The 15,631-nt window shown below is 30.9% G+C and overlaps 1 protein-coding gene across 1 annotated transcript in view; it reads right to left on the bottom strand.

The window, feature by feature from the left end:
• Window positions 1–739: 739 nt before the first annotated feature.
• LOC130449975 (heterogeneous nuclear ribonucleoprotein K) overlaps window positions 740–15,631 on the bottom strand; it is a 32,979-nt gene continuing 18,087 nt past the window's right edge. Inside the window, exons 7-12 of the mRNA XM_056788115.1 lie at window positions 13,953–14,081; window positions 13,677–13,891; window positions 13,479–13,612; window positions 10,210–10,352; window positions 6,476–6,645; window positions 740–2,511 (exon numbers count right to left, since the gene is read on the bottom strand). Of these exons, the coding sequence (XP_056644093.1) occupies window positions 2,481–2,511; window positions 6,476–6,645; window positions 10,210–10,352; window positions 13,479–13,612; window positions 13,677–13,891; window positions 13,953–14,081 (822 nt within the window). The 3' untranslated portion in view covers window positions 740–2,480. The remainder of the gene's footprint in view (window positions 2,512–6,475; window positions 6,646–10,209; window positions 10,353–13,478; window positions 13,613–13,676; window positions 13,892–13,952; window positions 14,082–15,631) is intronic.

The raw sequence follows: 15,631 nt of genomic DNA, 5'->3' as shown, positions 1-15,631 counted from the left end.
ATTTGCATTATATGCTTCGCATGAAGTATTTAACCTCAAACTGTATGAAATAAAAATAGATAATATTTCCGTTATTTACATTATGCCGTTTCAACTAATTTTTATTCAAGGTTAGTTTTATGTGACTACAGAAGACAATAGATCATTTGGGACGCAGTGTACGTGTCTACACCCTACTCACATACTAATGTTTTACGATTCTCATTCATAAATTGTAGAATTTCGAGATTTAAGTAAGTGTTTACCTATATAAGTTAACAGTGGTTTGAATATTGTTTTCTACACTATCCAGTTTTTCTGTCAAATAACCAGGACTAAAACAACACATACAATTATACTGTTGGACGCATGTTTAGATAAAAGAATTAACGTCTTCGTTAACTTTACCTGTCAAGTGACAGTGACTAGAAATCATTGTTGATCTTTTGGAAGAAATAATTGGCAACATTGCCCCTGACAGTTGAGTAAACACTATTATATAAAATTACTAAGACCTGTCACTTGTCAAGTTATTTCAAATCAAAAATAAACTACAGTGTTGCCGGATTTAGATATATTTGTAGATCTTTATTTATTATAGTACAAATATTTGACAACATTGTTTAATATCGTGGTTTTTATTTGTAATTATGTGATGTGATAGTTGTGTATAAATGGCGCTGGGTAGTTGATTGATTTTTTTTGTTTCCATCGAAAATTTCTGAAAAACCTGGAATTCGGAAAGGAAAATAGGAAAAAGTTTTTTTTTTATTGAAATATTTATTATCTCATTACATTTTATGATAGATACGTCAACACCTGACAGTTGAGTACACACCATTTAAAATTACTAGAACTTAACATTTGGTTGTATGATATTAGTATATATATATAAAAAAATGTGGCTTTCGCATGTCAAAGGAGAAAATTTTTTTAAATATTTGTACTGATTTTTTACGCAATGTACTCTACAGTAAAGAACGGATGATTCTTTAAAACGGTACTGCTAATATTTAAAGTTTCAAATTAGTACTATACAAAATAATTACGATTAAATCTTATAAATGTATACTAAAATAGAGAAAAAAATCATTATTTTCGAGGAATAAACTGATTTTTTGTTTATACACCTTGTCTGTACGAATTTTTCGGTTCCAAATTTATTTAATCACCCTCGTATAGTAACTTTCCGTTAATGTTTTCGAAATTTTAATAGTCTATAGTTTCAAATTAAATCATATATCTTTTTACAGCGATTAATTAAATAAAATCATAATTATTAATATTTTTTAACGAAAATTATACGTACCGGGGTACTACTAAAAATAATTTCGTTTATTATAGAACCTAAAAATATCAAATTCATTAAATTACTCTTCGTAAAGTGTTGGATTGAGCAAAAACGCTATTTTGAGAGTTGTACTATTTTTTAGAAAAAAATCTTATGTACAAGGGGGATTCGAAAAGTTCATTTTGATGCCACTGTATAGTACCTAATTGAAGAAAATATTGTTTTTTTTTTGAAAATTTCATGTACGAGGGTACTTCCAAAAATTGAAACACCCCTCGAAAGTTATTAACGTCGTTTATTCGAATTCATTAAAATACCCCTGTATAATAATTCACCTTCCTCCTGTAAGCTGACGTATTGAAACGTCTTTAGTCTCTCAAATATATTTTAACGCCCTTATATAGTGACTATTGAAAAAATCGCGATTATTCACTCTTTTATGTTGGGTATTAATTTTTTACGAAAATTTCACATACAGGGGTACTCCTAAAAGTTGTTTCACTTTTCTCCATGTTTAATCCACATTTTAGTCTCGAATTTATTATGACACCTTTGTATAATGATTAATCAAAGAAGAATCGCTATTATTGTACTATTTTTATGCAAAACTTTCATATACAGGGGCACATTTTAAAATCTTCTAAGTATTTAGATAAAAAATTTGTTGAAAAACTGACCAATTGAAGAAAATTGCGACTTTTTGAATATGTAGTATTTTTTTTTTCAAATTGTACAAGGGTAATCCAAAAAATCAGTTCATTTTTTACCACACATGAAAATTTGCGAAACTAGATTCACATTATAGAAAGTTAGTTCTACGAAAAATAATCAGAGATAGTGAAGGAGTTTTTTTACATACATTTGAATTTTTAAAAGTACTTGAAATTTTATTATAAATTATTTTAAATAAAGTATCAGATAATTTTTTTTTCAAAAAAAGGAGGAACAAAAAAATTGAATAAAGTAAATATTCTGTAAAAATATAGAAATATAAGAATAAATTCCCCATTTTTTTTATAAAAATCAACTTATACAGGTCGAAAATATAAAAATAGGGGGGGAAATTATTTTCGTATTATAAAAAATGTATGTGACGATCTAACCAACCATAATGCTCATAAAATGGAATGTTACACTATTTGAAATTAATAAAAATAATGGACAAAAAAATGTTCATTCTTTTTCGTACGATAGGCCCCCTTTACTCAACTTAATAATTACGGTCGGTGTTGTTGTGCACACTGCAAAAAGAAAAAATTAATTATAAACAAATTTATATTTAATAGTGTGAATTTTATAATAAAATTTACGAAAAGATTAATTGTTATTTACAAAATACATAACGTTACAAAAATTTTTTCAAAAAACAGTCATTGATTCCAAAATATTGGTCCATCTGAAGAAAATTTAAAACAATGTATGTAGTGTGGAAAAGCATCCAAATTAATTGTTTCAAAGTGATTCTTGGGGCTTTAATTGTCCATATTTTATTTTAAAATTTCATTCACCGATGAAAATTAGTTCAACTGCAGACACCATTAGATCTTGATATATGTGTCTTTTGGTACGGTTTATATCCTGGGTCTTGGTATCTTCAAAAATTAAACCAAACCACTTGTTACGGTCAACGGATATGGTTATGACACCACGAACATGATAACACCAGCTGGATCTGACATTTTTAGATCCCAATGCCACTAGGAAAAGCACCCGGTACGTTTCAGGCCTCTATAAGCACTAACTAACAGAAAAAGGACAACTACTCCATATTATGACCCAGAGGCTCACTGTGGCATCATGATATGGCAACGGAGATGGTTATGACAACGGATTATTTGTTTGAAAGTATTGGTGGTGGTACTATGTATGATAAGGCAGCTGTTTGTACTTCAACAATCTCAAAATGCATCTTTTTGGCTGGAATGAGGCTAAATGGACATTTTTAGACCTTAATTTCACTAGGAAAAGCACCCGGTACGTTTCAGATTCGTCAAAGTTACCGTAGGATTGTGGACAAACCCTACAACCACCAGCTAACAGAATGTGGCTACCAGAGTGTACCCAGACCCAGATCCCTACTGTGGTCTAATGAGATGTCAACGAAGACAGTTACATCATGAACGATTGAAAATATGGATATAGTGGTACTGTATGAGATAAGGCAGTTGTTTGTACTTCAACAATCTCGAAGTGCATCTCTTCGGTACACAGAGGAATAAAACCAGTTGGAGCGGGTATTTTTGGATCTCAATACTACTGGGAACAGTACTCAGTAGGTTTCAGGCACGTCCAAGTGTGAACAAATCCTATAAAAAGGGAGACTACTCCATATTTTGATCTAGAGCCTTATAGTGGGCTTAAAATGAATCGAACATATAGCTAAAGGATCAAATGAAATCTTAATTGGAAAAACACTCGTGGTCTGATCAAATATCATTGTTAAGACGTTGAGGAATGTTAAATGCAGATGCCGTAGCAAGTCTAAACAATCTTGGACAAGTCTAAACCATCATTTCCTGTGGGGACAAGTAAAATCGCTGTTTTATGGTGTTATAGTCGAGTTCAACTTGGTCATGCTCGAAAAAGTGGTGGTCCAAGGACAGCTTTTACGGTTGTATTTTCGAAATATTTTTCAATTCTTCCGAGTTGTCTTAAAATTTCATCTACTGCTTCGTATTTGTGTCATTCTACTCGATTATCCACCTTTTTGATGGTCTAATATCCATAGTGATGTTTCTAGCCTTGTTTGTCCGATATATAGGAAATGGTGTTGTAGAAGACGGATAACTTTATGGGATGATTAGTGATTCCTTGTTAATAAAAACAGAACAACAAAATCACTAGTCTTCCACACAACGCTACCCAGTTAACGATTCCCCAATCCACCGCTGACCGCGTTTTAGTAGTGAACACAATCAAAATTTGTCGATACAGAAAAAAAAAAAAATGTTAGATTTGTGTTAAATGGATTACGAAACGTGCGGTATATACAAATATTTTTGAATCGGTTGGTGAATTACTGGTCTGATACGTATACAAGGACGAGTCATAAATTCGTGAAACAAATTTTTTCTTTTTTTAATTGGGACGATACGTTTTGTTGAAATTTTTTTCAAAATTTGTAAATTGGTTTGTTACGTTTCAATGTCTGCATGTATGTTTTTTTATTAATATAATGAACTTTCGTCTTCTAATTTCTGTTTTTGTTTCTTTTTATACGAAAAAATGTTATTATTTAAATGGTTTGTTGGTTAGGTTGGGTTAATCTAAACAATTGTTTATTAATTATGTATAATTTAATTTTTAGTCCCTTTTTACCAAGAAAATAGATTGTTTGGACTAATTTGCTCGATTCGAAAGCTGTCGGTGTTTCTATTTCAGTTATCAGTGTTTCAATTTCAGTTTTTATTTTCATTTTTCATGTTTCGATTCCATTATTCAATATTTCAATTTTCTGAGTTTCAATTTCAGTTTTTGTGTTTCAATTTCGGTTATTAGTGTTTTAATTTTATTTTTCCATGCTTTGATTTCAGTTTGTAGTGTTTCAATTTCAGTTTTTAGTGTTTTATTCTCATGTATCGATTCCATTATTCAATATTTCAATTTTATGAGTTTCAATTTCAGTTTTTGTGTTTCAATTTCGGTTATTAGTGTTTTAATTTTATTTTTCCATGCTTTGATTTCAGTTTGTAGTGTTTCAATTTCAGTTTTTAGTGTTTTATTCTCATGTATCGATTCCATTATTCAATATTTCAATTTTATGAGTTTCAATTTCAGTTTTTGTGTTTCAATTTCGGTTATTAGTGTTTTAATTTTATTTTTCCATGCTTTGATTTCAGTTTGTAGTGTTTCAATTTCAGTTTTTAGTGTTTTATTCTCATGTATCGATTCCATTATTCAATATTTCAATTTTATGAGTTTCAATTTCAGTTTTTGTGTTTCAATTTCGGTTATTAGTGTTTTAATTTTATTTTTCCATGCTTTGATTTCAGTTTGTAGTGTTTCAATTTTAATTTTAAGTGTTTTATTCTCATGTATCGATTCCATTATTCAATATTTCAATTTTCTGAGTTTCAATTTCAGTTTTTGTGTTTCAATTTCGGTTATTAGTGTTTTAATTTTATTTTTCCATGCTTTGATTTCAGTTTGTAGTGTTTCAATTTCAGTTTTTAGTGTTTTATTCTCATGTATCGATTCCATTATTCAATATTTCAATTTTATGAGTTTCAATTTCAGTTTTTGTGTTTCAATTTCGGTTATTAGTGTTTTAATTTTATTTTTCCATGCTTTGATTTCAGTTTGTAGTGTTTCAATTTTAATTTTAAGTGTTTTATTCTCATGTATCGATTCCATTATTCAATATTTCAATTTTATGAGTTTCAATTTCAGTTTTTGTGTTTCAATTTCGGTTATTAGTGTTTTAATTTTATTTTTCCATGCTTTGATTTCACTTTGTAGTGTTTCAATTTCAGTTTTTAGTGTTTTATTCTCATGTATCGATTCCATTATTCAATTTTCTGAGTTTCAATTTCAGTTATTAGTGTTTTAATTTTAGTTTTCCTTGCTTTGATTTCAGTTTTTAGTGTTTCACTTTCAGTTATTAGTGTTTCAAATCAAATTATTAATGTTGCAATATTAGTTTTTAGTGTTTTATCTCAATCAGTTTTTGTGTTTCGTTTTCAAATTTTATTAGTGTTCAAATTCAATTGTTAGTGTTGCAATAGCAGTTTTTAGTGTTTCAATTTCAGTTTTTGTGTTTCATTTTCAGATTTTAGTGTTCAAATTCAATTGTTAGTGTTGTAATTTCGGTTTTTAGTGTTTCGTTGTCAAATTTTTTGGTTTCAAATCTATTTTTCAATGTTTCATTTACAGTTTTCAATAAAACAAGAGTTTTTATAGAAAATTATAGGAACATTGGTCAAAATTGCTTCCTCGTCGTCCAGATTTAGTTCTATGCGATTTATAAAGATAATAGAATCAATTTTTTTGTATTAGACCAGGAATTTATGAACCGATGTATGCGATTAAAAAGTATTAGTGCTAAAAACACGGTTTAGTTCAATCAGAGCGTACAAATATTTATTTACTTATGAAACATTCGGCTGGTTTTTGATTATTTCCTTCCCAAACCGAAATTCGCGCTGAAAAAATCATCAATTTACAATAAAAATTGAAATTTCACATCATTACATTCGTTCGACTCACCTCTGTTGTAGCAGATACTGCGCCATCTGTATTTGATTGGGATTACCGGTGATTGTAATGATTCGATCGTTAGAACCGGGTAAAGGTTCGTCGATTGTGATATTAGCACCGGAATCCATTCGTATCTTTCTTATTCTACCACCACCTTTACCTATTATGGCACCTGCGAGCTGATTAAACAAACGAAAAAACGAAACTTCAATTTTGGCTCAAGAAATTTTCAAATTTCGTAAAAAGAAATACGATTACGGAAGGAAGGAATCGAGGAAAATATTTTTAAATGGTAAAAAAGTTGGGAACCGATGATTTGGAAACGAAAAAATTGGGAAACAATAATTATCGAATTTAGAGCTACTCATTTTCATCTTTATTGATGGTTCTTCTGGTTTTTATGACTATTGATGATTAAAAATTGGTTATCACCGGATTTTTACACCTATTATGTAAAAAATTGAATCACGCTGGTTTTTACGTATATTAACGTAAAGAAAATTGAGTACTGCTGGTTTTTACGTCTATTAATAGAAGAAATTTGAATACCACTGGTTTTTACGACTTTTAATGATTTAAAATTGAGTACTGCTGGTTTTTACGTATATTGATGTAAAGAAAATTGAGTAATGCTGATTTTTATGCCTATTAATGATTAAAAATTGAGTAACGCTGGTTTTTACGTCTTTTAACGATTTAAAATTGAATGCCACTGGTTTTTACATATATTGACGATAAGAAAATTGAGTACCGCTGGTTTTTACGTCTATTTATTGGCTACATTTTAATTACCGCTGGTTTTTACGTCTATTACTTGAAGAAATTTGAGTACCACTGATTTTTACGTGTTTTGACGTGAAGAAATTTGAGTACCGCTGGTTTTTACGTCTTTTAATAATTTAAAATTGAATGCCACTGGTTTTTAAGTATATTGACGAAAGGAAAATTGAGTACTGCTGGTTTTTACGTCTATTTATTGGCTACATTTTAATTACCGCTGGTTTTTACGTCTATTAATAGAACAAATTTGAGTACCGCTGATTTTTACGTGTTTTGACGTAAAGAAATTTGAGTACCTCTGGTTTTTAAGTATATTGACGAAAGGAAAATTGAGTACTGCTGGTTTTTACTTCTATTTATTGGCTACATTTTAATTACCGCTGGTTTTTACGTCTATTACTTGAAGAAATTTGAGTACCACTGATTTTTACGTGTTTTGACGTGAAGAAATTTGAGTACCGCTGGTTTTTACGTCTTTTAATAATTTAAAATTGAATGCCACTGGTTTTTAAGTATATTGACGAAAGGAAAATTGAGTACTGCTGGTTTTTACGTCTATTTATTGGCTACATTTTAATTACCGCTGGTTTTTACGTCTATTAATAGAACAAATTTGAGTACCGCTGGTTTTTACGTGTTTTGACGTAAAGAAATTTGAGTACCGCTGGTTTTTACGTCTTTTAATAATTTAAAATTGAATGCCACTGGTTTTTAAGTATATTGACGAAAGGAAAATTGAGTACTGCTGGTTTTTACGTCTATTTATTGGCTACATTTTAATTACCGCTGGTTTTTACGTCTATTAATAGAACAAATTTGAGTACCGCTGATTTTTACGTGTTTTGACGTAAAGAAATTTGAGTACCGCTGGTTTTTACGTCTTTTAATAAATTAAAATTGAATGCCACTGGTTTTTAAGTATATTGACGAAAGGAAATTGAGTACTGCTGGTTTTTACGTCTATTTATTGGCTACATTTTAATTACCGCTGGTTTTTACGTCTATTAATAGAACAAATTTGAGTACCGCTGATTTTTACGTGTTTTGACGTAAAGAAATTTGAGTACCGCTGGTTTTTACGTCTTTTAATAATTTAAAATTGAATGCCACTGGTTTTTAAGTATATTGACGAAAGGAAAATTGAGTACTGCTGGTTTTTACGTCTATTTATTGGCTACATTTTAATTACCGCTGGTTTTTACGTCTATTAATAGAACAAATTTGAGTACCGCTGATTTTTACGTGTTTTGACGTAAAGAAATTTGAGTACCGCTGGTTTTTACGTCTTTTAATAATTTAAAATTGAATACCACTGGTTTTTAAGTATATTGACGAAAGGAAAATTGAGTACTGCTGGTTTTTACGTCTATTTATTGGCTACATTTTAATTACCGCTGGTTTTTACGTCTATTAATAGAACAAATTTGAGTACCGCTGATTTTTACGTGTTTTGACGTAAAGAAATTTGAGTACCGCTGGTTTTTACGTCTTTTAATAATTTAAAATTGAATGCCACTGGTTTTAAGTATATTGACGAAAGGAAAATTGAGTACTGCTGGTTTTTACGTCTATTTATTGGCTACATTTTAATTACCGCTGGTTTTTACGTCTATTAATAGAACAAATTTGAGTACCGCTGGTTTTTACGTGTTTTGACGTAAAGAAATTTGAGTACCGCTGGTTTTTACGTCTTTTAATAAATTAAAATTGAATGCCACTGGTTTTTAAGTATATTGACGAAAGGAAATTGAGTACTGCTGGTTTTTACGTCTATTTATTGGCTACATTTTAATTACCGCTGGTTTTTACGTCTATTAATAGAACAAATTTGAGTACCGCTGGTTTTTACGTGTTTTGACGTAAAGAAATTTGAGTACCGCTGGTTTTTACGTCTTTTAATAATTTAAAATTGAATGCCACTGGTTTTTAAGTATATTGACGAAAGGAAAATTGAGTACTGCTGGTTTTTACGTCTATTTATTGGCTACATTTTAATTACCGCTGGTTTTTACGTCTATTAATAGAACAAATTTGAGTACCGCTGATTTTTACGTGTTTTGACGTAAAGAAATTTGAGTACCGCTGGTTTTTACGTCTTTTAATAATTTAAAATTGAATGCCACTGGTTTTTAAGTATATTGACGAAAGGAAATTGAGTACTGCTGTTGATGGGAAAAGCGAGTACCATTGGTTTTAAAATTCGTAGTGTAAATTCGGTACCACTGGTTTTCGTTTATAAATGCATATAAATAACGACAGTTTCAAGTCTATAATTAAATTTTTCATATGTATAAATGTTTAAAATTGGGAACCACTAGTTATAGATCTGTAAATTCCAAAAAAAAACCGAGTACCGATGGATTTGAAACTCGTACCGAGAAAAAATTGGGAGCCACTGGTTTTTTCTCTTTTAATTTGGAAAAATTACGTGTCACTGTGAGAACTGCTGATTTTTATGTCAATTATCGAGAAGAAATTTAATGCCACTGGTATTCGAGTCTAATATATCCAAAAAAATTCATTACCATTGGTTTTATAGAATAAGAACAAATTCTGCGTTAATGATATGATAGAAAATTGGGAACCGCTCGTTATTATACCAATATTGGAAAAAAAAATTGAGTACTGCTGATAATTTTTTTTAGGTATAAATTTATATATATAAAAAAAATAATTACCTCTGATTACAATGGGTCGAAATTGTGATTATTTGTGATAAAAAAATGAGAACCACTGGTTTATGTATTTACTATTGGAACAAATTGAGTACCGCTGATTTTTAGACGTAAAAACATTTGCCACCAATGGTTTTATGGATCGTGTTGAAAAAAAAATTTGACCAACGATGGTATTTGTGTCTATTAGTGAAAAAAGTTGGGAACCACTGGTTATTCGCCTTATGATTAGAAAAATAAATAGTGTGGTGTTTGTTTTTACGTTTATTCGTGGTAAATGATACTTACGTCTTTCGGAATTGTTACTTGTGTACTTTTTCCGGCCCCTCCGCCGCTCCCGAACGCACTACCGCCGGTCGAGCTTGGTGCTGGGTTATTGAACTGGCTATTGCCACCCCAACCATTACGGTCGAACGGCGCCCCACCAGAACCTGTTTTTGGAAAATTCGAAATTAGATTTCGAATTAATTTTGTTACTTATCACACTGATTGGAACCCGGTTATATCTATTACTACCGTTTTTATGTTTATTACTACAAAAAAATTGGGAACCGCTGATTTTTTTCGCCTATTTGTGAAGAATAGAGTACCACTGATTGTGAAAACGAGTGCCACACATTTTTATATTTATTCATCAATAAATTTTACCACCTATGGTCTATTTGAGATAAAAAATTTAGAGCCGCTGGTTTTTGTGACTTAATACTTGAAACAAATTGGGTACCACTGATTTTCTTACTTAAAATGAAAAAAAGCTCGACTAATATTGTTATTTAAGTCTATTTAAGATAGGAAAATTGAGTACCGCTGGTTCTTATGACTTAACACTTGGAAAAAGATTCGGTACCACTTAAAATGAAGAATAATCGACAACCACTGGTTTTCATGTTTTCTAATATTTACTGCGAATTGTTTTCATGCCTTTAAATTTGAAAAAAAAAATAGTACCACTGGTTTTATGACTTAAAATACAAAAAACCCCAACTGCTAACGGTTTTTGCGTTCATTTTTTGCATAAAATTAAGAACTGCTGGTTTTGCCGCGAATAAATATCGAGTACCACTGGTTTTCTTACTTAAAATGGGAAAAACCTTACTAATATTGGTATTTAAGTCTATTTTGAGATAGAAAAATTGAGTACCACTTTTGAGATAGAAAAATTGAGTACCACTGTTTTTTTTTCACGTGAAAATTGAATAGCAGTGGTTGTTATATCTTAATATGACTTAGAGTTGGGTACCACTCGTTTTTTTTGTCTTGATATTAAGAAAAAGGTTCGGTACCGGTAATTTTACACCTCGAAATGTGTAAAACTTGACTGCTAATGATTTAAAAATCCATTTGAGAGGGTAAAAATTGAGAATCACTGGTTTTGTGAGATAAAATTAACTGCTAAAGTTTTTTACACTTAAATATTTACTGCCACTGGTTTTTATGTAGATTTATGAGAAAAAAATTTGCTGCTAACGATCTTGAAGTGTATTTGTGAGACGAAATTGAGAACCACTGGTTTTTATATCTATTATTGAAACCAAATTGAGTGACTCTGATTTTTGCGCCTATTTATATCCAAAAAAACTTTGAGAGCCGCTGGTTTGATCACTTATAATGGGGTAAAATCAATTGTTAATGGTTTTTATGTAGATTTATGAGGAATGGATTAGAGAGATTTATAATGAGAAAAAAATTGAGTATCAACTTGGTTTTATGCTTTAAAATTTCAAAAATATTGAGAACCACTGGTTTTATAACTGATAATGACAAAACTACGTCTGCTAACGATTTATACGTTTATTTATTTAAAAAATTGAGAATCGCAGGTTTTTGAATCTATTGTTGGAACCAAATTGAGTGGAAACTAGTTTTTGTGGCTGTTTACTTCAAAAAAAAAATTTGGAGCCGCTGGTTTGATCACTTATAATGGGATAAAATCAATTGCTTATGATTTTCAAGTCCATTTTTGAGGAAAAATTCAGAATTCATCCGATTAACGATTTTTAATGAGAAAAAAATTGAGTATCAACTTGGTTTTATGCTTTAAAATTTCAAAAATATTGAGAACCACTGGTTTTATAACTGATAATGACAAAACTACGTCTGCTAACGATTTATACGTTTATTTATTTAAAAAATTGAGAATCGCAGGTTTTTGAATCTATTGTTGGAACCAAATTGAGTGGAAACTAGTTTTTGTGGCTGTTTACTTCAAAAAAAAAATTTGGAGCCGCTGGTTTGATCACTTATAATGGGATAAAATCAATTGCTTATGATTTTCAAGTCCATTTTTGAGGAAAAATTCAGAATTCATCCGATTAACGATTTTTAATGAGAAAAAAATTGAGTATCAACTTGGTTTTATGCTTTAAAATTTCAAAAATATTGAGAACCACTGGTTTTATAACTGATAATGACAAAACTACGTCTGCTAACGATTTATACGTTTATTTATTTAAAAAATTGAGAATCGCAGGTTTTTGAATCTATTGTTGGAACCAAATTGAGTGGAAACTAGTTTTTGTGGCTGTTTACTTCAAAAAAAAATTTGGAGCCGCTGGTTTGATCACTTATAATGGGATAAAATCAATTGCTTATGATTTTCAAGTCCATTTTTGAGGAAAAATTCAGAATTCATCCGATTAACGATTTTTAATGAGGAAAAAATTGAGTATCAACTTGGTTTTGTGCTTTAAATCTTCAAAACTATTGAGAGCCACTGGTTTTATGGCTTATAATGAGAAAACTCAGACTGTTGGAGATTTTTAAGGGTATTTTTGAGAAAAAAATTGAGAACCACTGGTTTTTATGTTTATGAATTTATAATGGGAAAAATTCACAACCATTAAAAGCTATAGTTTAGAACTAAAATGGAATACCTGAGTTTATTTTCCTATAAAAGTGTACAATAAAATGATTTTCACGTCCATTAATTTGTAAAAAATGAAAAATAAACAATTGTTATTGAATAAAATAATTATACAAACCTCCTGAAAAAGTAGTTTCATCACCGTCTAGATTTAACAAAATTGAAGAAACACTTAGAATTACGTCCTTGGGATCTTCTTCGGTGAAAATTTCACTTATTCGATGATCCATGATCAAAGTTTACAATATTTCCAAAGAAAAAATGAAAAAAATTAACCTCAATGTTTCAATTTTTAGGTTAGACTTCCCAAATTTTTAGTTTCGAGATTATTTTAATGGAGAAAAAAAAATGTTTAGAAAGATTATTTCTGATCTAAATAACTTGAGGATGGCTGAAGAATCAATTGTTAAGGGATTTTAGGAGGAACCGATATAGAAATATTTAGTCGAAGAAGTCACCGTATCCCAAAAAAAACTCACATTTCCCATGAAAAATAAAAAGGTTAAATCAGAATAAAAATTAAAATAATAAACAATTTTTAATCTAAAAAAAAATATTTATTTCTAATTGTTTAAAAAAACTGTTCCAAAAACAATATTAATTAATTAATACATTTGTTTATTTTACGGACCACCGAAGAAGATCTCCTGGACTTTTCCCGAACGATTTTAGTAAGGACTTAAATATTTATTACCTCCTCTGGATCCAAAGGAGCCTCCACCGCCTCCGAAATTATCGCGACCTCCGAAATCACGATCTCCTCCAAAAGAATCTCGGTTACCGCCTCCGAAACGATTTCCCGGTCCCATACCGCTACGATTACCAAAACTACAAAATATATTATGTATATATATATATATAAGAAAAAGGATTTTTTTTCTTTGATATTTACCCTCCGAATCCTCCATCGCGATTTCCACCTCGATTCATCGGTCCCCTAGGTCCGAATCGACCGCCGTCATCTCTCATATTACCCCTAGGACCGTCGTTGTCTCTGCGGTTTCCGAATCCACCGCCTCCCGGGTTACCCCAACCTCCGTATTGATCTGCGTATACCTCATCGTAATTGTGGGGGTCGTAAGGGTTCACGGCTCCTTTAATTGGACTCTAAAAATCGAAAAAACTCAAAAAATTCAACAAATCAATAAAAACAAAAACGGATATTTACCTGTTTAATTAGAGTCAAAACCTCTCTGATTGTTTCGATGCATTTTGCGGGTTCCCCTGTTATCTTGACGACACGATCTGTGCTTTGCGGAGCCAAATTCGCGTAAATTTTGATCCGGGCTCCGGTTTTCTGAAATAACGAAAAAACAACGTATGCGATAATTGGAAAAAAACCCACAAGAAAAATAAAAAAAGTAATAATCGGTATAGCATCGCGTGAACAGGGCTTTATACTTCGGGGAAGCCAAATAACAACAGAACAGCTTCAAAATCTAAAGAAATAAAAAAAGTTATTGTATTTTGGAGGTCTCAACATACTCTAAAATTAATAGAAATATATTTTTTTCCATTATACTGTGGAGAACCGGAATAGCCATTGCGTGAGCACGATAAGCATCGTGTGACCAGAGCTTTAGTATTAACACAAATAAGAAATTCTTATTGTACTTTGGAGAACCCAATAACGACCTAGAATGGCATCGCGTGAACAAGGCTTTAGTTTTGACAGAAATAAAAATTTTATTGTACTTTGGAGAACCCAATAACGACCTAGAATAGCATCGCGTGAACAAGGCTTTAGTTTTGACAGAAATAAAAATTTTATTGTACTTTGGAGAACCCAATAACGACCTAGAATGGCATCGCGTGAACAAGGCTTTAGTTTTGACAGAAATAAAAATTTTATTGTACTTTGGAGAACCCAATAACGACCTAGAATGCCATCGCGTGAACAAGGCTTTAGTTTTGACAGAAATAAAAATTTTATTGTACTTTGGAGAACCCAATAACGACCTAGAATGCCATCGCGTGAACAAGGCTTTAGTTTTGACAGAAATAAAAATTTTATTGTACTTTGGAGAACTCAATAACGACCTAGAATGGCATCGCGTGAACAAGGTTTTAGTTTTGACAGAAATAAAAATTTTATTGTACTTTGGAGAACCCAATAACGACCTAGAATGGCATCGCGTGAACAAGGCTTTAGTTTTGACAGAAATAAAAATTTTATTGTACTTTGGAGAACCCAATAACGACCTAGAATGGCATCGCGTGAACAAGGCTTTAGTTTTGACAGAAATAAAAATTTTATTGTACTTTGGAGAACCCAATAACGACCTAGAATGGCATCGCGTGAACAAGGTTTTAGTTTTGACAGAAATAAAAATTTTATTGTACTTTGGAGAACCCAATAACGACCTAGAATGCCATCGCGTGAACAAGGCTTTAGTTTTGACAGAAATAAAAATTTTATTGTACTTTGGAGAACTCAATAACGACCTAGAATGGCATCGCGTGAACAAGGCTTTAGTTTTGACAGAAATAAAAATTTTATTGTACTTTGGAGAACCCAATAACGACCTAGAATGCCATCGCGTGAACAAGGCTTTAGTTTTGACAGAAATAAAAATTTTATTGTACTTTGGAGAACCCAATAACGACCTAGAATGCCATCGCGTGAACAAGGCTTTAGTTTTGACAGAAATAAAAATTTTATTGTACTTTGGAGAACTCAATAACGACCTAGAATGGCATCGCGTGAACAAGGTTTTAGTTTTGACAGAAATAAAAATTTTATTGTACTTTGGAGAACCCAATAACGACCTAGAATAGCATCGCGTGAACAAGGCTTTAGTTTTGACAGAAATAAAAATTTTATTGTACTTTGAGGAACCCAATGAC

This window comes from Diorhabda sublineata, chromosome 10, assembly GCF_026230105.1.
Source record: "Diorhabda sublineata isolate icDioSubl1.1 chromosome 10, icDioSubl1.1, whole genome shotgun sequence".
Lineage (NCBI taxonomy): Eukaryota > Metazoa > Arthropoda > Insecta > Coleoptera > Chrysomelidae > Diorhabda > Diorhabda sublineata.
This window is presented reverse-complemented; position numbering and strand designations above follow the sequence as displayed.